Below are 25,513 nucleotides of genomic sequence, written 5' to 3'. Positions count from 1 at the left end.
CGCCCTGCATTCTCCGCCCCTGCATCCCCTGCTGTTGCTGCATCCCCCATTCCTGCATCCTTCGTCCCTGCATCTCCCTCTCCTGCATCGGTGGCCACTGCATTCGGCCCCTTTCATCCCCCTTCCCTGCATCCCCCTCTCCTGCATCCCCCGCTCCTGCATCCGCTCCCCCCCGCATCCGCCGCCGCCACTGCGGCTCCTGCGCCGCCCCCGCCCCGCGGCCGCGCAGCGCCGGCGGGCTCCGGCGGGGCTCCATGGCGGAACGCGGAGCCTGAGGCGGCGGCGTGGGCGGCATGGAGGCGGATTTCGCCGCCTTCGGGAGCCCGCTGTGCGGCGAGGTCAAGCGCTTCTGCCGGCGGGTGCGGGAGACGTACCGGGAGATCCAGGAGGACCTCACGCCCTACAAGGATGATCGTTACTACCGGTACTGCCGGGCGCGGCTCCGGCCGGGATCGGGGGCCGTCTCGGGGGGCGAGCGGAGGGGTTGGGTGCCGGGCATCGCACAAGGAGCCCCCGGCTGAGCGCCCGGGAGCGGCCGCCCGGCCCCGGGGCTGCTCCAGGCGGGCGCCCGGGTCCCGCAGGCAGGCGGCGGAGGGGCCGCTGCTCCGCCCGGGGGATGTGCTCTGGCAGCGCCCCCCGATCAGACAAGACAGCCCCACACCTCTCTTCCTGCCCTCACCTGTTAACATCAATACACAGGCAATTTCCATCTGCGTCCCTCTGTGCTACGACTTTTCCATTGACGTAGCAAGCGAGGGGGATGTGTTCTAGAGGCAGGCGCGAAACAATCCTGGAACAGGATAAGAATAGATTAGGAAAATGAGAATGGTTGGCAAAGGTTGAGGTCAGAAGGGACAGATACACTGCGTGGGCTACACCCACATTTCTTCAGAGCCTTGCCCTGTCTGCTGTTTCCGTGACTGACCAGTGATGGCTGGTGAGTATAGATGGTTTGAGATTACAAGGCTAGGAAGGGCTCCAAGGGTTTCGGACGCCTTGGTTATAAATGAATTGAAAGAAGGTTGAATTGAATTGGAGGAAGGTTCCAAAAAAGTACAATGAACATCAGGAGAACCAGGTACCGGGAACTATGTAGAGAATGGATGCTGTTCAGCCACACAAATACAAGTTGGGGAGCAGTTATATGACATTTTTGTATTAAAAGGATATAGAAATTGTAATCTTTTATAAAATTATCTCTTTCAACAATGACATTTTCTTATACACATGAAAAAGGTAAATGTACAGCAGAAGCATAAGATGTGAGAGTTACACCACCTACCTGAGTCAACACTCCAGACCTTAGTGCAAGCTATATCCAGTTCTGAACACCACACTTTCTAGGGCCTGCCAGTGGAAGAGAGGATAAGACAGGGATCTGGATAATCAAAAGTCTCGAAAGCATTGCTTTAAGGAAAATTTGAGATTACTCCCCCAAAAGAACAAACATTGAAGTTGGAAGAATAGGAATTTCTGTCAAGAGAAACTTCATGTTCATCTTGGACAAAACATTACAGAGTAATACTAATTGAAACAATAAAAGTTCTTGTTAGATATCAAGAAAAAAAATCTGAATGGGAAGGATGGCAAAACACTACAAGAAAGGATTATCCAGAGAGACTCCAGTATCTCCATCATTGGAGGGTTTTAAAAACTTTTGACAAACACATGCCAGGAAATTCTTAGATCTGGCAGATGCTGTCCTAAGACAGAAGGAAAGATGAGGTACCTTGTAAGGTCTCTTTCAGCTCTATTTTACTGTGCATCTGGGCAGTCTGCTTCTGCAGAGTACCCCAGCTGTTCTGCTTAAGTCATTTGACTTCAGAATGCAGTTTTTCTCAGTGAAGGGGCAGGTGGTCCATTAGACTGAGTTTGTCTCATTATTCACAACATCAAAGACTACAGAGTCACAGAGCTTGGAAACACTGCCTGACAGCTTGGCAGAGTCTAATAAAACCATGGTCTTTCCTGGCAAAACAGTGGCTCCTTACACTTGAGTGTGGTGTGAGAAGCCAAGGGAGGTGATAACGAGGGATGGAAATGTACCTGTGTGCATCTGGCAGTGCAATAAGGAATACTGGCACTGGAATGGAGAAAGAGGGGAGACATTAACTTGTTGAATTAACAAATAAGAGGTCCTGGGAGAGGCATTTGTTCAGCTCTATTTCTAGAAGAATCTTGAGCTCTCCAAGATAAACTATTATTATTTCATTTTTATGACCTTAAGAGTGTATGGAGGGACTTTCTGCACTGCTACCTCAGTGAATCAAATGAGCCTGCAGAGTTAGCGCTAGATTGCCCTTTCTTCAGTGACAATGAGGTATCAGCTGCCGTTCATCTAGAATGGAATGGAGTAATACTGGACTCTTAGAATGGAAATAATACTTCCTGACTTACAAGTCATGCTAGTAATTCTCTGCATTCCCAAGATCTTAATCTAAGTGACCTGGTGTAAAGTGAGTTTCTGTTACTGCCACTGCATACCTGCTGTTCTGGCGAGTGTTTCCCTTCAAGCACTGTGGATGGATGTAGCAATGGCACCTTGCTTTTTAGATTCCTGGTGTGGAGGAGGGTTCCTTGATGCAACCATGCATTCTTGTTACAGGCAACTCCCACTTACAGGAAGGAGAATTCGATTTTTGATCCTCTTGTCCCTCTTAGTTTTACTCAGGATGTTTGGTCAGGTTATAAATGAGCACACTCTGAAATGTAATGTAGAGACTTACTGCTCTGACAGCAGATGACAATTCCCCTGCTTCTCTAAGCCATTTTGAGTAGACTTGGTATGAAAACAGCTTACTACCAATTTTACTAAAACACATTTTTATCTCTGACATGCTAGCAATGAGATACCAAAGCTTACCAGAATACACTAAGCTTCCCAATCAGCTGACAGATATTTTTCAGTGAGAATTTCATAACTCTATCACCTAGCTGGTGTTGAAGAGTTCAGCTTGCTGGAAACATTTTGATAGGAATTGAAGTGTCTATCTGATAGGAGAGAGCAGGAGGGTGGCCAGATTGTGGTCTGACATCAGAGTTGCATAACTGCAACATGGCATTCCTGAAAAATCAATTTCTAGGTTAATGAACATGTCCCACTGGCCAATCAGCTTATATAGGGAAGCACAGTGTTGATGCTGAATTTAGTAGTAATACACAGAGACTGAGATAAATGTCCTTCAATCTGCCCTGCTCTACACAAGGGATAAACTTTAAACTCCTATCATGTAATAATATGACATTTTGTACATCAAAAAGAAAAGACTATATATAGGACATCACGAAAAGTATTTTTAACTTGCAGCTTTAATTAATGCTTGATGTTACATAGACAATCTTCAAACCATGGGGGAAAATTTCATTGACTGTGGTTCTGCTCCTCTGGCAAAAAGACCAGAGAATACCACATCATTTGACTCAGCAATAAAGAAAAGCTGTTCATTTTTTCTTAGAGAACTGGTACCTCTGTGCTTCTGAGGAGAAACTTGAAGTTGCTAGAGATGGCTGTTGTGATAAAATATACATTTATTCACAGCAATATACATCTTCTACCAGGGCTTAAAGTGCAAGTCTGTGAGAAGCCGTGGGGTCAACAAGACCTTGTTGGACATCTGCAGTCAAATTCCTGGAAGGTTCATGCTGCCTTCAGCCTTGATCCAGGCAGCATTGTCAGTGGCTGCTTTGAGCCACAGCTGGTACCCTTCTCTTGCTCTTGCAGGGTCCTAGCAATTGGAAGAACCTGAATGACCCCGATGTGAAGTATATAGCTAGGGCCAGAAGGCTTGAAAAAAAAGAAGAGGATGAGACTAACACTGTAGCTTCATGATTGCTTTAAGCTGCCATAAGCTGGTTCTGTGGCTGGAAAAAGCCATCCTAGCTCTCATTTCCCTGGTCACATATTTCTGCTCTTTCCTCGTCTGCCCACAATTAATCCTTTATGTGCACACTGACTGATCAACTGATTCCTAAGTGACCTTTAACTCAGATGATTTCCATTATTTGATTCACCAGTCTACTGCACTAACATGAGTGCTGGCAAAATTGAAAGAGCTCCAGCTAGAGAGAGGCTGGATTTCACCTATTGTCACTGAAGCTGTAGGTGTGAGCCATGAAAGTGTAAACTGCCCATGAAAGTATAGCTTTAGTGCTAAGGTGCTCAGTTTAAGTAGAATCCCAGCTGAGTGAGTATTCAGCCTCCTATTGATAGCTCAGTCTGCCTTCTATTGCAAGCCTCATTCATCACACACTGTCCAGCTCCTACAACCGATGAGGCAGACAGCAGCTTCTTGCACTATTTCATCCCAGAGCAGGTCAGACAAGGCACTGAGTGGCACCTTCTTGGAAGAAGCAGAGAGAGACTGACTGACTCTGTGAAGAGAGAGGAGTTTCACAGTGTCTTCCCTCCAAGTTTTTAGTTTGTAAACTCAGTGCCAAAATTTCCACAAAAAATAGCACGAAATGTACACGTTTACAGTGTATTCACAACCCTTTGTAAGTTGGTAAATGGCAAAGAGAAATGTGGTCCTATGGCTAACTGAAGTGAGCTGGATTTCAAGCTCTGCCACCCACACTGTTCTCCAAGTGACTTTTGGCAAGGCTCAGTCTCTCTGTGCTTCAAGTTTCCTACCTACTCAATGAGGAGAACATAGTTTTGGTTTGAAGATAATAAATTTATGTTAGTGAGACACCTGAGTGCCAGAGGGATTGGAACAGTCCTTGGAACAGCTCAGTTGTGTGCACATAAATAGAAGTATAAGTCCAGAGAGTCGTAACTCCACAACCATGCTTCCCAGAACACTGGGAATGGTCACAGATGCTGTAAGCACCATTCCATCATTTTCTGGCCAGGGAGAACTTGTTGGAGAATCCTGAAGTGAGCTGAAAGCAACACAATGAATGTCATAGTCATCCATGACCTAATGACCAATTGTGGCTTGGCAGTGATGATAACTTGTTCTGAGCAGATATACTTTGTTAAGTTGTCCTGATTACTCAAAGCTTTATTTCCTCCCCCCCCCCCGCCCCAGTTAATTGTCTACAGTTTAAACTCTCATTGATTAAAAATGCATGAACACCTTTTCTTCATCAATTGGTACAATGTATTTCTCAAGGCAGCTATTTTTATGAGATTACTAAATGATCATCAGCGCTGTAAATCAGTGATGGGATAAATACCAGTATCAATGACTAAATTAATTCCCAGCATGTTTTTAAGTTCAGTGGTGTTACACAAGAGTCATACTGGGTCCCACAGTAATGACATAAGTAATGACATAACTGCCCCCAGAGTAATGGAATAAAATGAATAATATTAATCCTAAGTACTTTTAAAAAGGAAATGCAATAAGACTAAGTATCATCTAAGTAAGCTTTTAATGAAATTATTTAACTGTTGAAGAGATAATTTTAAAATTATTTGTTGACTGATCTATCTCAGCATTTCTTTGGGGGTCATCCTGAAGTCGCTCTGCCTTCTGTATATGACAAACACCAAAGCCAGCCAGTTACTCTGAATTTCATTCAAGACTACACATCACGTATTCCCACATGTTTTAGTAACTGCGGTGCTGACTTTCTATGAGCAGATGTTAGAGCTATCAAAAATGAGTACAAAACATAATTTGTCTAACCCTTATACCTTCCAACTCTTTACCATCACTACCCAGGTTGTCAATCTTTGTTGCCCAGTCTTAGGACATTTAACATAAATTCAGAACAGAAATCCAACTTTATCTTAACATTGTGCGAGAACAGAACACTGTTAGGTATGAACTAGAGATTTCTATTACATAGTGTGTGTAAAGTAGTCGCTTACTCCTAGGATTTAATTTCTGTTGCCCGTGAGCTGACTGAATTCTCTGCAAACACAACACACCAATCACATCCCTTGAATACCACAAAGTTTCGTGCAGATGACTGCAGTGACAGCATTTTAATTCCACTGAAAGAACTGGTAAACAAAATAGTTTATGACCCAGGTGGCACTAAACATGTGCATGTTCAGCATGGATATGTCGCATTGGGCCTTTTGCCTAAAATGGATGGGTTTAGACTGGATTCAGAACCACTTCTCTGTCTAAGTATTTTCTATTTATATGGTTTAATTTCCCTCTGCTACCTGTTGCAGGTTGCTACTGCTACAGCACAAGTTGATAAAGCACACTAGAAATATGGAAAATACTGCTGTTATCCCGATGCAATGACATGTTTGGCCTCATAACCAACAGTATGACGTTCAACTAGACCAAGTGCTGGGTCCTACACTTCGGTCACAACCCCAGGCAGTGCAGCAGGCTGGGGAAGAGTGGCTGGAAAGTGGCCTGGCAGAAAAGGACCTGGGGGCGCTGGTCAACAGCAGCTGAGCATGAGCCAGCTGTGCCCAGGTGGCCAAGAAGGCCAGGGGCATCCTGGTCTGGAACAGCAATAGTGTGGCCAGCAGGAGCAGGGCAGGGATTGTCCCCCTGCACTCGGCACTGGTGAGGCTGCAGCACAAATCCTGTGGTCAGTTCTGGGCCCCTCACTACAGGAAGGACATTGAGGGGCTGGAGCACGTCCAGAGAAGGGCAACAGAGCTGGGGAAGGGTCTGGAGCACAAGTCCTGTGAGGAGCAGCTGAGGGAGCTGGGGGTGTTTAGTCTGGAGAAAAGGAGGCTCAGGGGAGACCTCATTGCTCCCTACAGCCACCAGAAAGGAGGCTGGAGCAGGGTGAGGGTTGGTTGCTTCTCCCAGGGAACCAGACACAGGACAAGAGGAAACGGCTTCTAACTCTACCAGAGGAGGTTCAGGTTGGACATTAGAAGGGATTTTTTCACAGAAAGGGTGATTAAACACATTGGAACAGGCTGTCCGGGGAGATGGTGAAGTCACCATCCTTAAAGGTGTTTAAGGGAAGACTGACGTGGCACTCAGTCCCATGGTGTAGCTGACGCGGTGGTGCTAGGTCATAGGTTGGACTCGATGATCTTGGGGATCTTTTCCAACCTAGCTGGTTCCCTGACGCTGTGTTACGGTGATTTGAACCCGCAGCGCGCGCTGCAAGCCGGCTCACCAAAGAAACACTGGCACCGCATCGCACTCCCTCCCGCCGCCCCGGCGGAGCGCGGGCGCGTGTCCCCTCGGGCTCGCCGTAGCTTCTTCCCCCCCACCCTCAGCTCCCCCGCGGCCGGGGCGCGGCGGGGCCCGTGACGTGTGCGGGGCCGCGTGGCGGCCGCGCGGTGACGCACGCGGAAGGCGTCGCGCGGCGCCGGCTGTGCCACGGCGGCGGCGCGCGGAGGAGGTGCCGGCAGCGCGCGCGCGGCGCCGCGATGGAGCCGTGAGTGGGGGAGGGGAGCAGCGGCGGGCGCGGGGGGCGCGCGAGCCTGAGGGGCGCCGGTTCGCTCGGGTCCGCGTCCGCGTCCGGGTCCGGGTCCGGGAGAACAAACTCATCCACAGAATCACAGAACGGGCAAGCTTGGAAGGGACCGCGGTCACTGGCCGTCTCGTCTGGTCCAGCCTGCCTGAGCAGGCAGGGTCACTCCTAGAGCACGTGGCTCGGGATTGTGTCCTGACGGGTCTTGAGTATCTCCAGGGAGGGAGGCCCCTCAATCTCTTTGGGCAGTCTGAGTCTAATTCAGTTTATACTCGGTATCCTCGTTAAGGAAAACAGCTCGCCGAGGGTTAAATGAATCTTTCTGAGGTTGTGGTTCGCCACTCAGGACCCCGAGGGTGACTGTCCTTTTCTTTAGAGGAACGTTGTGAGTTTGCCTTTTATATGGCGAATAAAACCTCCCCCCGCCCTCGGTATCTTCGATCTCAGATTGTTTGTTAAAGGAAAAAGAAAACCTTGTTTTCCCGGATATTTCTAGGCATGGACAGAGCCATAGCTGTGACTAATTATTCACACTTAAATGAATACAACGAACAACAAGTAAAAAACCAAAAAGCCAAACCCACCCAGTGCACACATGCAAAGGTAAAGCATAGCCATGTTTATCTGTCAGTTGTCATGCAGAAGTTCTATATAGTGCTGACAATGTTAATTTTATGCTTCTTTTTGTAAAGTCATGTGCTGCCTCATTAGCTATTGTGGAATACATTTGCAAGAAGAAATTCAAGGTCTTCTGAGGGACAACAAAGCAGGCAATGTATTTAAACCATGAGCAAGTGCAGGGTGTATGGATAGCCTCAGTACTGTCAATGTGGGTAGCATATATATAATTATTCAAATCAAAGTGGGTTTGATGGTTCTTTTTGGGTGTGAGCCTAAAATAGAGAAGAGCAGTTGGAGGCAGAGGTGTTGAGGCTAGGATTTCAGAAAAGCTGCTGTGCATAAAAGTGAGTTATTTCTGATTTTAATATCGACTCTGTGCCTACCTACTGCTTAATCTCAGTTTCACCACAGCTTTCCCTTCTTTAAAGTCAGTCTTTAGTGAAAACTGTTATATAACAGGCTCTGTTTTTCATTATGGTCTTCATTAAATACTTTGTTGTGCAGTCATGATTTGAAGTGATTTGAAGATGAGGAATATCCTGAGAAACATTTTGCTGACCCTTTTGAGACAAAACTTTACTCCAAAAGCAAGATGTATCCCACCTTTACATCTCATGTATGAACAGCTACTGAAAGATTGCAGTAGTTATGAGTGTGTGTTTCCAAAGTTAACTCTGTCACGGGCTGCACTAGAGCAGTTTAGTTTTACTGACTGCTATTTGAGATGTGTAAGTATACTACTTCTCTGTTTGTATCTCAGTGTCTTCTCCTCCTTTGCAGTCAGATTCAGACATAAGTTAATTATAAACCACTCTGAATTAGGGTAAAGCTGAGTGTAGGTGGTAAAAGCTGCCTGAAAGACCTGCAGACAGTTGGATACCTAGTCTTGAGCTTTGGACTGCTGTGTGGTTGGGCTGATTAAATATCTTCCACTTTGCTTGGTAAAGCGAAGCACAGTTCTTCTCTTGTTTGAGCAGGTGCATCCAGAGTGAGGAATCTTTTTTGATTTTCCCATAAATGTGTTTCCAACATTTCATTCTTTCTTGGGCATTTCAAATGTAAGATAGAGGCTGCCAATGGGGCATCACCAACTTGCACTTATATATATTCATGAACTTTATATAATCTCTTTCCAAAAGGCAGGTGCTAAACAATGAACTCATGGGAAAGTGAATTTACCTGCTTTGTATGTCAGGTGGTGACAGGTACAACGAGGCACTTAAATGTACACAAGGAAGTTCTGCGGCTGCGGTGAGGGGCAATGGAGCGTGCATCACCTGATAGGAATGCTGTAAATTGTGGTTTGCCCTCATGAGAAATGCAGTTAAGATTTGGCTGAGTTCTTACATTTGCTGTTAATACAAGTGTTCACGTTGCCTTACTGACCTCTAAAGCAGCACATGCAGTTAGTGGCTTAAATGAGACTTGAGGAGTACAGGTGTCAATGAAAGGAAAACATGGGGTGTGTCCCTCCTCTGTGTGTCTCCACTCCTGGCTGGGTACAGCATCCCTGTTGGTAGGCATGTGTACACCTACCTGTTGCAACTACTAGGTGTTGCACCATCTGGAGAGCAGCTGGAATAAAGAATGAGCCAATGTCTGGAACGTGTTTCTTCAAAAGCTCACAAGCACATCTGCTCTGGCTTATGAGTAAACCAAGGTGCTAATTGCCAGTAACACTCTTGGCTGGGTGAGGAACTGGTGGCTTTCCTGTAAGGAATGTGAAGAAGGAGCTGCTTTTCATGTCCACATCATGCATTTTGAAATGTCTGCAAATATTTTGAAATTAGGAAACTTATCAAAAGAACCAAGAACATGCACAGCAAGTCAGAAGTATCCTGCATCAGTCTGTTGCTGTCAAGTGGATGCTCAGATGTGAGCTGTTCAGACGGCACAAGTATATGTTATGCTTTACTGCAAACATGATACCCTTACAGTTGTCAGCTGTGCTCAACCCATGGACTTTCCTGTGTTGAGAGATCCTCAGTGTTTGTGCTCTGCCATGCATTACCAAGCATTTGGTATCCACTTGAACTCTTACAATTAATTTAGGCATGTCCACATTTTATGTACTGTTTTTATATGTCAAAGATTTTCTTGTTATGATTAATACTTTGGTATCTCAAGGTTATATCCCATACTTGCTGTACTCAGGTATACAGGGAATACCAGGTCATCTCTGGAGCTGAAGGAGCCTGTGGAGCTGATGGAAGAATGCACCTTAGTTAATTGTTTCAGTACTAGTACAGATTTAATAGCTTTAACATAGTTTAAGTGTGTGAAGGCTGAGGTTTTAAGACATTGATATAAGAAAAATACTGCAGTTACATCCCTGCAAAAGTTGTGCAGACAAGTTCTGGTTTGAAATGCCTCTATTAATTGGTGTTTTTAAAAGTCAACTTAAAACACTATTTGTCTGTGAGGCTTCCGTGTGATGATCTGATATTCTTTATATGGTAATTACTTGGTCATTTCATGTATGGTTAGCCTTTTTTCGCTGTACAATCAGCTGTTCTTACCTCTAGACTGATGCAGAGTTTCTGCTGTGTGTAAAGGTGTGTTGGCAAGCAGGTGCTGTGCCTGCAGTCCTGCACAGCCAGTTTGTGCAGGCTCGTAACATTTGCAGCTACTTGCTTGCAGTTCTCATTACTTCTGTGGGGTTTTCCTCCCTTCCCCACCTCCTTTGTTAATAAATTAAGATTTGGATCTCTCAAACTTTACAGTAAAGAAATAATGCAAATTGGTTTTGGTAGTGCATCATTTGGCGAAAATGCAGTGATTCTCAAAGAAAATAGAGGTTGTTATTAATAAATCCTTGTACTGGTTTAAAGTGAATTGTTTGCCTTGCTTTTAAGGGCTGCCATCCGTGCAGCACATGATACCTGGTCCCAGAGTTCAGGCTGGGCTTATGGGAAGGATTTCACCACCTCTTCTGCAATTCTTTGTTAATGTGGTGAACCAGTAAGAGCACCATTCAGCTGGTGAAAAGAAGAAAGAAGTTTTATTCCAAGCTAAAAGGGAGCACTGTCATTAAAGTCTTAAGGTTTCATTTCTTTCCATAATGGTGCTCATACAAATTTATTGAAAAACACCACCGCTACTCCATCAGCCCCGCAGTCCTACAGCTTTCCCATATAAACTGTACAGACTCCTATGATCATACCTCCTGAAGCAGCAGTAGAAAGTCAGGAATGTGGTGGCTCAGTTCTGGTGTATCTCAAGAGGAAATGTTTGCTGTATTTTGAAACATGGTGGATTTGTCCACCTTCTGTAAAATTAGTTATTTGATCATATTTCCCTTAGGCTAACATAACTGGAAGTTACCTGTTTTCCAGGGAATGCAGTTGGTATTTGCAATGCACACCCACACCCCTGCCCCTCTGTTTTGTCCTTAAGGTACTGATAACCAGCAACGCATAATGCAGGAGATGCCATTGCTTGTACGTGTATTTGTATTTAGGTGTCCAATAGCAAACTTGAGTTCAGGTTTTTATTTCCCAAGCTTTGGTGGAGCTCAGATAAGAGTTCACAACCTGAGAATGTATACATAGCAGATCTGGAGCTCTGCCCTACTCCTTGTTAGGGATGATCCTGCTATGTTGAAGTATATTTATAGGGTATAGACAACTCATCAGGATCCTGTGCAGGTAATTGAGTTGTTAGTGATGTCTGTTCCTTTAGATTAAGCTCTCATTGCAGGAGACATAGGGTCTTGGATGTTTAAGTTATTAATGTATGAAATAACACAAACAACCTTTTCTCCCTTTAAGAAATGTTTTCTATTGCTCAGGTTTTAGGACAATAGAAAACCTTTGGATCAAAAAAAGGGCAAAGTTCATACATTTTGGAGCGCAGATGTGTGCGTACAAACATATAACATATTCCTGTTATCTTTGCTCTATGAAACAGTATTAATATCTTTTTTCTTAGTGTTACATGTTACCTCAGCGTTTGGTTTAATATTCTTTGTTGAAGAATGAATGGGGTTTATTTTCTGTCCTTTTAGAAATATGAGTGACACTAATTCTGTGGTTTCTTTTGCTTCCTGTAGGCTGGCCCCGATGCGATTGTATACACTGTCCAAAAGGCATTTTGTTCTGGTCTTTGTAGTATTCTTTATTTGTTTTGGTCTGACAGTCTTCATAGGAATAGCAGGTAAGGATGTTGTCTTTTTAGAAGATTACAGTTCTCATATACTTGGTCTAAATGTGTTGGTATTTGCAGATGTATTTAAATGCTAATGAGCTTACCACTCCTGAGATGTCTGAGGAAGCATTTGTCTTGACGGGGACAAGGAAGTGTTTTTTCCATCTCACTTTTTCATAGGAGTACTACCTACAAAGACTTGGTATTTGCAACTGCTTTGCAGGGGAGAGTCGATAAAATGAAACAACAGCAACTTCATTGCAACATAATTTTTCAGCAGACTGCTACATTGTTTTTCTTTGTATTTCTATATGTAAAATGGTAGTGCTAATACTTGATTTCCTGTGAGGAAACTGGTAACTGTTTGTAAAGCCTTATAAATGTTTGGGTGATAGATGCCACATAAATAAAAAATATTTTAGTGTAAAAATATGAACGTCACTTGTCAAACATATATGAGCTTAGGTCTCTGGTTTCCGAGATCTTTGTGAGAGTCCTGACATGACCTGGGAGGCTAAGCACATGGTGCCTGGGTACTCATCCTGGAGATCAGAGAGATTTGTGGTAGTCTGGTCAACAAAGATGCAGTGTCACTAGGGAGTTGAAAAGCATTGGACCTTTATTTCATGCCAGAGAGCTTTTCCAGGGCTAAAATATACTTCAAAAATAAGTCAGTGTTAAATATATTGATACTCTGCTGTCAGAAGAGCTTTATCAATACAGAAGTCAAGTGACAGGGAGAAGGAAAAGGAAGGACTGGTACTCATTAAGCAGCCCACCCCCATATAAGAATTACTTTAGGTTGGTACCATCTTCCTCTGCTTTACTGCTGACTTCCACATCACTCAGCATGTCCAGTGTGTTCTCCTGTGCCCGTCTCTGACACTTTTTGATCTGTCTGTTGGGTTATCTCTACCTCTGCCCTGTCCTTCACCTCCTTTAGAGTGAGAAGGGCTCCCAGGCCTTGGAGCCATCCAAACCTGCCTGCCTTGGAAAGAAGGGTGGGTTAATTGGAGGCAGCTGTTTGGGCTTTTTATGCCCATCTGTGCCTTGTAGGCAGTACATTTTTCATAATAGCCTTCAATAATAAAATTTGTCTGTGAAATAAAACTTTCTTTCCTGCTTTTTGATTTATTATAGCAGCTGAAGGTCTAAACAGGCTTTCAGTTCATAAAGGTTAACCACTGATATTCCTGTGACTTGTTGAAGGATGCTGAAGGGCATTATTTGGGCACAAAAATACTGCATCAACACATTTGCAAAAGTGCATTTTATGATAAAGGGAGAAAAATGGAATTATTTAATTTAGTGTCATTGGGCTATTTGGCTTTAAAATTAAATTATATTTGTAGTTGTATACTTACACTGCCAGGCTGCAGGAAATGAAAGAAAGTTGTTTTATGTAAGACTACGCAAAAAGCAATGCTCCTGGAAGAGAAAACTGAGTGTTTTGTTCTTAATCAGTAGCAGAACCTGAAAGGGAGCTGTGCTGGTGTATTGTGTCTGCATGCAGGGTAATCTGGTGGTATGGTTACCTTTGGTTCAGGGGACTTGGCTGCTGTAAGCAGCACTTGGTCATCAGTACCATGCTGTGGTCCCAGGCCTTGCCTGTGATCCCCTTCAGGACCTGGCATGGCTGTGGGATTCTTGTCCTTGTAAGATTGGTTTGCTGGATAGTTTGGCTGACAGTGTTCATTATTATAACTTAAATGTTTTTAAAAGAATGCTGTTTACCTTGGGAGGAGACCCACTGAACAATTACTGTGATATTCCTCACAGCTTTTGTTGACAGCTGCTTGCTTCCTGTGAATAGAAGGAGGGGCCCTAACAAGAGAATGCTCCCTCATTAAAGGGTACAGTCTGAGAAAAGCTCACCAAACCCACTAAGTAAATGAAAGTGTGGGAGATACATCCATATTTTCTGTGCTACTTAAATATGCCATTGCCCACACACATCTATACCTGCAGTTTTGGGAAGCCTGGCAGAACTCTTGATTTTCATCTGAGAAATCAAAGCAGTTTGATCAGAGATGGATGCTGCTCTTACAGTTCCTGTAACCCAAAACAGACACAGACTTGTTTGGTCTTTTTTCCAAGTTGCACTCACTTTTCTTTCTCTTTTCACAATGGGTCTGTGTTATCTTTGGGGTGAGACAAGTTCAAAGAAAATCCAAGGTGCAGAACTCATTTTCTGTAGCTGTACAGTTCATCAATTCAGGGTAGTTCTTTGCCTTTGTCTGTTATTATGTTACGTGAGCAAGACTAAAAGAAAAAAAATAACTATTTAAATTAGTCTCAATTTGTTAGTAATGCAGCCACAGCATCATTTTGTTTCAAAAGCTTTTATATATCACTTGCTAGAGAAGAAGCAGTTATAGCACTAGAGCTTCATTATTTGTGTGGTTGTTGTTCTTAAGAACTTTGTGATTTCTCTGCCCCAGTATTGGTTCATATCTTCCAATTAAAAAAATAAAAACTCTTAAAAAAAGCTAATTCTATTTGTTTAGTCAAGACTTAATTACTGATACATGATGACTTACCAACTGTGAATGCCTACTGAAACTCAGTTTTGCTTTTTAATACAAAAAATGCCTTTCAAAAATCTGGTTTATATGTACTTGAGAGCTGAAAAGTTCAATGATGCAGAGCTGAGTTTATAGTGGGTGGCTGTTAGTGATGTTGCACTGCAATTCTGATATGAAATTCTGGCTATGATTGAATTCTGAAATTATTAATTTTTCCTTTAAATCTGTAAGATGGTTAATATTTTTATTAGAGTGGTTGTAGGAGCCCAAGCAGTGCTGCATGTTTAGAGCTGTCATGATAGCTAAGCTATCTTGGACAGAGCGATCCCATGCTGCTTATTTATAAATTTCCTTTTTTTTTTTTTTTTTTTTTTTTTTTTTTTTGTAGTAACTTTGAAATGTTTGGTCTGTGTGAGAAACTGCTTTTCTTGCATAATTTTTATAATACTGAGTTTGTGATTGAAAGAGCATATTTTGAGGGTTAAAAAATTCCATTAAATTGCCAGACCAAATATATACAGGGAGAGACCGTTTGGACAGAGGGATCTTCCTGGCCCAAATACAGGTGTATATATCTTGCTCATGTCCCTACCTGCTATATATCTTCTGTGTGTGTCTTCACAACCTGCTGTATAGACACAGATCTTTTCCTACTCTTCCCTGTCACTCTCCTGGTTTAGTTCTTTCGTGTTTTATGTACATAAAAACACAAACACATGTACATTCCTCTTGTCCTCCTTACCCCGTGCTCTTGCATGCCTAAAGAAAAATTGTACAGCTGTCTGGAACCACCTTATCAGGGGTTACGCAGAAGATGGGGCTTTTCTCAGAGCTGCAACACAAGCTGGAGCACCAGAAATTCCAGTTAGATGTTAGGAATTTTTTCTTAGTGTAATGGTGGTTAAATACTGGAACAGGTTTCCCGACAAGTTGTGGGGGTCTCTGTCCTTAAAGATGTTAAAGACTTAACTGGACATAGCCCTCAGCAGCCTCATCTAATTAAACAAGGGGGTTCTGTAGCTGAGTGCTTTCATGACTGTATTCCCATAAAATCCTAGGAGATATATATACACACATATATAGATAAATAGAGATATATAATAATAAAAAACTACTACTTTACTTCATTTAACTTAACTTAAATTTACTTTATTTAATAATGTGTAGAAATACCATGGCAGAGATGCTTGAAGGAACATGCAGGTCAAATTTGCAAATTATATTGAAATATCTGAGTGCTTTACCCTTTATCTGAAAAGTAGAATACTATTTACCTGCTTTGCAGGGGGTATTTTGTACAGTCTTTTGAAAACCTATATTTACATCATCACTTGTGTGTATACTTAAATATTATTTTCTTTCTTCCTTCTTATATATTGTGTAGGTCCTAATGTAATTGAAACTTCTGTAGCAAGAACTGACCTAAATAATAGCCTAAAGGTAAGAGTTAATAAATATTGTTGGATTATAGGAATGGCTTTATTTGATGTTAGTAATGTTACATTTCCCTCTTACATTTCCCTCTTTCCCCCCAGTTATTTTAAATATTTAAACTTTTACTGCTTTTACTGCAGAATATCTTAGTGGTGCTTTCCAATTTGAAGTTGAACATGCAATATTGTACTACCACTGTGTTACTTCATGAATAGCCCAGCAGCAATTTCTGGTCTCTTACTGTTGTGAGCAGGTCAGGTAGAGGTTTCTAGCATGTTTCTGCACAGAGGTTTCTGATAAAGAAGCATGTGAATTTTTCCCTGGTGAATTAATGTTGGAGATTCTTGTCAGGGGTTCAGAAATAGAAATTGAGAACATGCATTGAAAAACAATGCACTCAGTGGCAACTGATGTCATCTCTCTTGTGATTTCCCTTTCTATCATCTGTAAAGAAATATTTCATGCTAATTGTTCACTATCATGTGACCAAGACATGGGATTTGGCTTCCTAAGAGGAACATTCACATATTCTCAAGTGCTTTCATATTTTGGTTCTCAGTCCTTGCAATTTTGTTTGTCTAGTTCTTCATTGTCAACCTAATATCTAAAGTATTTTTTGTGAAAGGGCTGAAAAGGTTTTGTTGTGGGTTTTTCTTAAAGTGCATTTCCTTTAAATACACTAGGACACTTTTTTTTTTTCTTTTTTTTACCTACCAGTCACCTATATATGTTTGGATTGATACAGTACTGTGGGTGGGTTTTATTTTTTTTCAAGCACATCTTGATTTCAAATTAGAGAAGTCTTTCCTGTGTGTAGGTTTTATCTGTTAATGATACCTTTCATTCTTTTGAACTTAATGTGGAATTTTTAGAAAACCTAGTAAAAAACGGGCTTTTTTGTAATTATAGTCTAACAAATTTAAAATTGTGTAGTAGATGAAGGCCCACAAATCTGACTTTTAATGTAAAGTGCTAAAAATTATTTCTTATGTTTAGGCTAGGCCTCAGGATTTTGTTTTTCACATCTGAACTTTTCTGTTTTATTGCTGCTGCTTTTATAAGGTTTAGGTAGTTGTACATTTCCTTACTTCATTGCTTTGCAAAATACGTGTGCTGCTTAAGCTACTTCTCTGGAAGACTTCCATGTGAGCTGCTTATCACACTGTCCCGCAGAGTAGCACATATAAATCTCTTCTCAAAAACATTGTCACAAACATAATTAACATGCCTTTCATCGTTGTAACTACAGATATGTCATGTAACAGTGTAAAGACTGGTGCTAACCTTTTGGATTTTTTTACAGCTGAAGCCATTTAATTTAAGTTCACCACCACTGTCAACTTACAACCAGCAGCTGTGGCTGACCTGTGTGGTTGAGTTGGATCAGCATGATGGTGAGAATCTGACCTAATTCTCAGAAAACTGCTATAGCAACCTGTCTATTGTATCTTTAATTCCATCTGTCACACACATGATCCTGTTGCTTTCTGGCTGTGGTTGGTGGGTTTTTCTTCTGATACGCTTTTCTTCCACCTCACCCCCCTCCCTTGGTAAAGACATGGACAGCACTGATTGAATTGTAAGCAACAGCAGTAGGGGACAGGTTGTTTGTTATTTTTGTGAAAACAATAGTATCTAGATAGTCTGTGTATTTCCTTCTTCATTCTGGGGGGAATTAGATGCGTAGATTGTAATGATACAGATTTCTCAATACAGCTTCCCTGTATATATGTGAGAAATACTGTGTTAGTAATTGTTAATCTGTCAAGATTCAGTACAGGGTTGTGACTTACTGTCTATGTATAAAAATACTGTACCCTTCTCCAGTAATGTATAACTGGGTAAGTCTTAGTAGTGTTTGGGTAGCATATGTGTTTTAAATTATTTGGACCTCTATTTGAGATTTAATTTCTGCATGTAGCAAGAGATGAATGTTTTTTGTTTTAATTCCAGGATCCCTCAAGAAGAATGTGACTATGACAGTCAAAGTCCTGGGAGTGGTGAAGGATGGAAGCACACCATACGTTAACAATCAAGTTCACAATCGGACGAGGTTACTCAGTTGTGCACAAGTATGCGCTTGCTGAAACAAAACTCTGATGTAGTCCATTTTCTTTAAATCTGTGTGCATGCTACTTTACATTGCAAATAAGAATGTACCTGTTAAACACATCTTGGGAAAGACTCTAGAGGGCAGTTTTATTTATAATGGCAGTGTAGGCAGTAATGCTGACAACACACCTACCTGTCCATCGTTTTTCTGTTTACTTCTGTGACTTGTGTCTATTGCTGGTTAAAAACCCCTCTTTCTTGTTAGAGTTGCTCTTTGTCAGTGAAGCAGTGGGTCCTGTTCAGTCACCTAAACTTGTTTAGCAGTACTGAAGGAAGGGATGTTGGAGCAGAAGATTTGATATGGGGTTCCAGAGGAGAGAAGAATTCTTCTCCAACACCTTGCAGAATCTGCTTGAAATCAGCTGGCAACTGTGTTTTGAAAAAGCCACATTTTTTGCCAGTGTGAAGAAATGTTTGGAGATTCTAATATAATTTTCACTGAAATTTTTAAGCTTAAAGACATTCAAAACAGCTTCTCCAGATGCAAATCCTTTAGGAAGGACATTGCTGAATTTTTTATGATAAGCATATATAGTAAAATAAGTGTTTTCTTTTTATATAGATAAATGCAGATATCTGTGAAATTTGCAGAAATTAATTAATACTGCTCCATTAGATTTAATTACACAGCCAAGAGAGCAACGTACTTGTCTTTTCTCTTTCCTCCTGTTAACTTTTAAAAATTAGTTAGTACATTAGTTAGTTGCCCCCTCTCACCAGATTGAGTTAGTGACAGAGTTATTTGCTTCCATCCTGCTGCTGCAAGCAGTTGCTGTCACTAGCTCATGTGAAAAGCTGGCACTGTTTATTGTTCAGCCACTGATCCACCTGACTGACTTTATCAGTTTCTTCTGCTCTCTCTGGTATCTTTCAAGAAAGTTTTGATAAGACTGACTGAGATTGGTGAGATATATAATAAATATCATCAATATTGGACCATTTAGGAACAAATTCTGCAACCTATACTAACAGTGCATATTCTGGAGTAATTTGAAGACTTCTATGTACTATTCTCTGTGTGTGTTCACAGAAATGCAGTGAAATCATTGTTGCTCACCTGGGCTACCTGAACTACACTCAGTACAACATATTTGTTAGCTTTGAAGATCTAAACAAGTTAACGTACACCATCCAGAATATTACTTTCACAGTAAGTATAAAGGTTTAGTCTCGTAAAAGAAGTCTCTTTAATGCTGTAGAAGTGTGCTTTAACTGTAACAAAAAATATCAGATTTTTGAGCATAAAAATGCATCATAATTATTTTTGTCACTACTAATGTCAGAGATGTTATAGCATTTACTGTTGATAAGGGTCAAGACAAATTTTTAACTCTAAAAGGAAAAATAATTCTCTCAGAACTACTGCTGCTGTATTCTGTAATAGATACATTTAGTCTGAATGCTGGGAGATACTTTTTACAGTAGGCAAGCTGGATTAGAACATCCAGTTTTCTGCATTTGCATATAGAGATGCTGCCTGTATGCAGGATGGTATTTTTTTCAGCCTCTCTGGGAGGCTGAAAAGCAAACTTGAAATAGAAACTAGAAGACCTGGCTCCTGTTTTACATCAAAATTGTCTGGACTTCATAAAAGGGAGGGCTGGAAAGGTTTAACTAACTCAAAGGAAAATGAAGAGATTTTTTGGGGGCGTACTGTGCTTATGAGGAAGAGAATTCTTTTTTTTTTAGCTAACATAAGCAGGTTACTAAAATAATTCACTCAAATGATCTCCAGTGGAATAACTATCTCAGTTAATAGTGCTAAAGATTGCTTACAAAGCACTTATATCGTGTATTTTTTGATTCCAGAAAGAAATTGGGAGAAAAGGGAACTAAACCAAGTTTATAATACAGGCTACTCTGGTTATTTACCTGTAAATAGCATTCAGTGTGTCAGAGCAGGTAGCAGCCAAAAATCTTACAGTAAAGGAAAAATATTTTAATATACCAAATTAACTTTCTAAATATTAATATTTTTAATACTCCAGTGCATAAAGCATATAATTAAAAATAAGCTCTAAGGAGGAAAAAACCCTAGGCTCACAAACCCTTTATTTAGTTCCAGTGTTCAAACAGAACAAAGTATTTATAGTTGTACCATTTTTTATCTTGCTTTACAGGCTGCCTTTAAGCCAGACGTGTATGCAATTCCAAAAAAACTCCAACCCAAACTTTCCTGTAGCAACTGAAATTGTCACATTTATTTCATTATTACAATTGTTTATGGTGATCTCAGTTGAAATCAATGGATTGCCTTTTGTGTAATAGGTTTCTCTACATATAATTTTCGTTCTACATTTACAGTTTAAAAAGACAAGACAGAGGTTGACAGATTTAATACATTGAAAGGTAAAGCTTGTTGTTCAGATGAGCAGAGCATGCATGTGTTGTGCCAGGGAGCTTACATTTCAAAAATGGCTTCAGAAGCATGCCAGGTATGAGATAAATTGTCAACAGAGCAGAGTTTATGTAAACTGACATGTTATAATTAATATTTATGCCTTCTAATAATTAGAGTAGAAGAAGGAGGCTTTCCCCCTTAACCTATGTAAAGATTTCTGTATTTCTGGTAAGCTACTTATCCTTCCTTTACATGATTTTCTCTTTTTTAACTTCTGAGACAAGAGAGTAAGCTTTAACAAAATAGACTCCTTACAGGAAGTACCCCTGTACCTCTCTGACTTCTTTATAATCAATTTATGCATCTGACCTTGGTAGTGCAGAGCAACACACTGGATTTATTAATTTATTGGCATTTAAACTTTTATTGAAAGTGCAGTTGAGATCAATGAAGACTATCCTATTTGTCCTGAGAGTGCTTCAACATATGACAGCAGTATGTTAGAAGTGGCAGGATAAAAGAGAAGCAAGGCTATTAGGCTGCTTTTCTTATCTTTTTATCATATAGTCCTGTAATTACAAATTTGTCTTTATTTTTCCCATGGTGACATAGTGGAATTTGGTTTTTCCTTTGAATTTTGAAAGAACTTTTCAGTATCTGCAATAAAGTGCTAATTATTGATGTCATAGGTAGTTTGTCAAAATACTACTCATTGGGCTCTTCTGTTTTCTTGTAGTGGAAGACTTATAATCCAACCTTTTCACAAGTGGAAATATGGTTCCGATTTGTCTTTGTAGTTCTTACTTTTATGGTCACGGTAAGATTTTTTTGCAGCTTTTCTGGAGTTTATTATGTAGGCAGCTGATAACACTGCTCTGTAATGCTGTGTTTAGGAATTTAACCCCAGGCAGCAAAGTTGATATGTCACTGAATGGGTGTAAAAATGTTTCTGAAATACTTATGTAGTTGCTGCTTTTATGTTTTTACAAGTGCTATTGAAGGGACATTAAGAAAACAAGATAAATGGGAAAACTTGTTTTTCTAAACTCTGGGTTTGGATTAAACAGAAAAAAAAAATTGCTTAGACAAAGGAAATTGTGATGAGATGCTAAAGAAAAGTATTATTTTGCAGTGTAGGTAGGCTCAGGAATAGGATGGCCAGAGTGTGGGTTGTTTGACCTTGATCTAACATTAAAGTTATCACTGCCTTGCATGTGAGGATGGGCCAGATGACCTTCAGAGGTCCCTTACAACCTAAATTATGCTATGATTTAGATGATGTCTCCTCTCTATCCTGTCTTGGCTCCTGGAAAAGAAGTGTTTGGAAAAAAAAAGCAAAATAAAATCTAAAATCCCGAATTTTCAGAGTAGAGACACCAAAGTACTGCATGCTTCCATAGCATTTTTCTTGCAGATGATGTTGCTCAGGTAATTTTGAATATAAAATTCAATCTGCTTTTTAAAAAAGTGAGTTCAAGTGCAAATTGTTGATAGTGTGTGACCAATAACGAGGCAACAGCTTTTTTTTCCCACGTTGTTGATTTTTCAGGTACTGGCTGGTTTACTTCTCAGTTTGCTTGAGAAATTAGGTAATTTGCATTGGGGTCAGTGAGCAAACTTGAAATAGAAACAAGGAGACCTCGCTCCCATTTACAGTGTTCTCTTTACATTGCAAATTGTGTAAAAAGTGGCAAAGGGCTTGTGAAGCAGCCTTTGCAGTGTGCTGTGCTCTCTCTTCGCTCTGGTTAAGCCATTGAAGGATGTATTCCTTCCTTACAAGTTGTTGTTGTTGTTTTGTAGTGTCTGTTTGCACATTCCTTGCGGAAATTCTCCATGAGAGACTGGGGTATTGAACAGAAATGGATGTCCATCCTACTTCCTCTCTTGCTACTTTACAATGGTACTTATATCCTTGAATTTTTAGAAAGGCACCTTTTTAAAATAGAAACAGGAAAAAAAAGAGAAGACAAAATAGAATTTCTCCTTGAACTTATGAGCAGTTGTTTATAAAGCTTCAGAAAACTAAATTTTTAAAAAACCCAACCCTTTCCTAGTGTAGCAAATTCAAGGGTATAATGAGTGGGTGGATTTTGTTCTTCTCAGTCACATGGAAGTCAGCTATTTGCTTAAAGCTCTGATTGGAATAGGTGCATGCCATACTTTACCTTTCATTTTCTGTTTGTGTGCTGTCTTACTTCTTCATTGTTCAGATATTCACACTTTAGTTAAAATTGGAAGCTAATTTTAGTCCAGTAAAACACAGCAAATTCTAGCTCTTCCTAGCAGTACCAAAATAATATTTGCATCTTAGTCATTATATGATAATTTTTTAGGTTGTCACCATTAATAGTGGTTTAGTAGAAAGTCTCATAAAACCTGAAATTTTCTAGAAATTATGGCAACCATTCAAGATTATTTTTACAGCAGAGTGGATTGCTGCTGGAGGCACCATTTTCTCTGTTAATTTCTTCAAAATAAAGCAAGCTCTAGTTTCGTTTACTGGTGTAATTTGAAAAAAAAATCTAGGGTTTTTTTTTTTGTTCTGCTGAAGATAGATTCTGCTTTACTTTTCATACTGAAAGGGTTTTTTTTTTCTCTTTTTTTGTTACAGATCCATTTTTCCCCCTTTCTTTTCTGGTGAACAGCTGGTTTCCTGGAATGCTGGATGATCTATTCCAGTCACTGTTTCTGTGTGCATTGTTGTTGTTTTGGCTTTGTGTCTACCATGGTATAAGAGTACAGGTAAGAGAGGCAACAGTATCTTCTACTTACTGAGGAGACAGAACTTGTTTTGTTTAGTTCTCTCAAAAGGTGACAAAAATGAAATCAAATTCTTACAAAACAGACTGTTATTTTATTGATAAAATACAATGTAACATATGAAGCTTTGGACTGATTTATGGAGAAGTAGATTGAGTCAACCAAGCCTAAATTAAGTAGATGGAACAGTCATCAGAATTATGATGCCATTGTGCTTCTTTCTTGCTTGAAGGTTTTTGATATTGTATGTGGTAGTTGACTGGTTTTTTAAACTACATTAAAATACTACATAAGAGAAATAGGAATTCTGGAGCCTATGCCTGTATTTGCATTATCAGTGAAATATATTGGACCTTATAAACAGGATGCTCCAACTCTACTTTATCTCATTAACACAAATGATGATACAATATAATATCTTCTCTAGTCACTTGTGCAGGATAAAAATACAAAAGATGAGTCTCTTAATCCAGTTCATGTTGAGTGAAACAAAGATGATAGTTATTTTATTCTGTCAATAATTAATGAAATCTCAAGGATGGGTTCACACTTTCACCACACTATTGTTTTCTTAACAGGGGGAAAGGAAGTGCTTAACTTTCTATCTGCCCAAACTCTTTATTGTTGGACTGTTGTGGCTGGCCTCTGTTACATTGGGAATATGGCAAACGTAAGTAATTTAAAATGTATTGCACATGTATGAGCTGCGAGTGTTCAAGAATGAGAAGACTGGGTGTACCTGTGGCGCTGATAAGAAACAATAAACACCTGAGTCTGAACGCAGACTATCATCTCGAGTGCCTTCAATCCTGACCCTGACAGAGGTAGAAAAAGCAAGGAGAGAACCCACACCTAGTGGTACCTATTTCTTAATGCTCAGATTGTGATACAGGAATGGAGTTCAAATTCTTACATCTTTCTGTTCTGCAAATTGTGACTGATTTGAAAACAGTTCTCCATGGACAACCTAGTAGTAAATGCTTTCATAAATCTGAGTGTGATCTAGAAATCACTACTTTATAAGTATGTTATGGCTCCCTACAAGAATCACTCTAGTGCTATGGCTCAATTAGCATTTAGTAGCTGAAGCAAACCGTTTCTCTGTAGCTAATTATGACATAGTTTGACCAGACTTTCTTGAGTATTAAACCTGCACAACTGGTACTGACATGGCTTAGTCAAGCTATGCTGTCTTTACTCAGAATTCTTCTTTTGCTTGGTTTAGTGGTTCTCCATTTTTTCCAATTTGTTGTGTTAATATGAAGGTGTCACTCTTCCCCACGCAGAAAACGTCATCCATTTTAGAACATTTGTAGTTTCTATACTGTTTTAGTCTCAAGTATTTGCCTCTTATTTTATCTCAGAAGGAAGATACCTTCTGACCTTCTCCTTGCCCTTGTGCATTATTGAAAGCAGTGCAGTTGCAGGAAATGCTTGTGCTATTAGTAAAATTGCTATGAGGGAAGGCCTCATGCCACAATTTTCTAAGGATAAAATGTAGACACTGAAACATGAAGACTTGTAGGAATCCTGAAGGCTTGTACGAATTTACATGATACACATTTTCTAAAAAACAATTGGGATCATAAAAATTATGATCCCAATTTATATCCTCCATATTTGTTTAAATTTAGTTTGCTATATATGGTAAATTGTCATGACTCCATTGGAATTAATGGCATTGCACCAACTTACACAGCGAAACCCTTTTGTTATAAACTCTACATAGTAACCTTAAACCTTATCTTTATGAGAGGGTTTCTTGGTCAACATGTCTTTTTAACTTTGTCTGGAACTGTGCATTTTTAATACCACTTTTTCATTTTGAATCTATTATAGTGTGAATGAAGTACATGACCCTACATATCAATACAGAGTTGACACAGGTAATTTCCAGGTAAGTCAGAAATTACCTCTTGCTGTCCAATTGTCAGGTACAGTTAGGCAATATAAGGAGATATGGGGCCTATTCTTTTATAAAAATGTTTAACACAATTTAGAAAACAGAAAATGCTGGTCAGACAGTCTTATTCTGACTAGAATACTTTTGTTTTTGGTTTAGATCATGCATAGACCATATTGATATCTGTCCGATTGAGAAAAGTAAATTGTCTTCCAAATCTGGAGACTAAGCACCACGAGTTTGTTGGGATTGAAAGAAAAAAAATTTTAGTCTGTTATTCAGTTTTGTATATCTTAACTCCTGCCAAGGTCCCCTACCCTA

General features: G+C 40.4%; 1 protein-coding gene across 5 annotated transcripts in view; it reads left to right on the top strand.

Moving 5' to 3' along the window:
* The first annotated feature begins 265 nt into the window (after positions 1-265).
* The window catches only part of TMEM181 (transmembrane protein 181), a 34,035-nt gene continuing 8,787 nt past the window's right edge, over positions 266-25,513 (top strand). Inside the window, exons 1-11 of one of the 5 annotated variants that reach the window (XM_053938145.1) lie at positions 266-424; positions 12,023-12,126; positions 16,027-16,082; positions 17,380-17,470; positions 18,030-18,148; positions 19,219-19,338; positions 21,266-21,346; positions 22,330-22,429; positions 23,141-23,271; positions 23,868-23,959; positions 25,129-25,186. In XM_053938145.1, the coding sequence (XP_053794120.1) occupies positions 294-424; positions 12,023-12,126; positions 16,027-16,082; positions 17,380-17,470; positions 18,030-18,148; positions 19,219-19,338; positions 21,266-21,346; positions 22,330-22,429; positions 23,141-23,271; positions 23,868-23,959; positions 25,129-25,186 (1,083 nt within the window). In that variant the 5' untranslated portion in view covers positions 266-293. Of the gene's footprint in view, positions 425-7,269; positions 7,315-7,428; positions 7,954-11,784; positions 11,831-12,009; positions 12,127-16,026; positions 16,083-17,379; positions 17,471-18,029; positions 18,149-19,218; positions 19,339-21,265; positions 21,347-22,329; positions 22,430-23,140; positions 23,272-23,867; positions 23,960-25,128; positions 25,187-25,513 lie in introns of those variants that run through there. The other 4 variants (XM_053938141.1, XM_053938146.1, XM_053938142.1 and 1 more) reach the window with 4 other exon arrangements.

The sequence above is a fragment of the Vidua chalybeata genome, chromosome 3, assembly GCF_026979565.1.
Source record: "Vidua chalybeata isolate OUT-0048 chromosome 3, bVidCha1 merged haplotype, whole genome shotgun sequence".
Lineage (NCBI taxonomy): Eukaryota > Metazoa > Chordata > Aves > Passeriformes > Viduidae > Vidua > Vidua chalybeata.
Note: the sequence above shows the minus strand (reverse complement) of the source record. Positions and strands in the feature narration are given on the sequence as shown.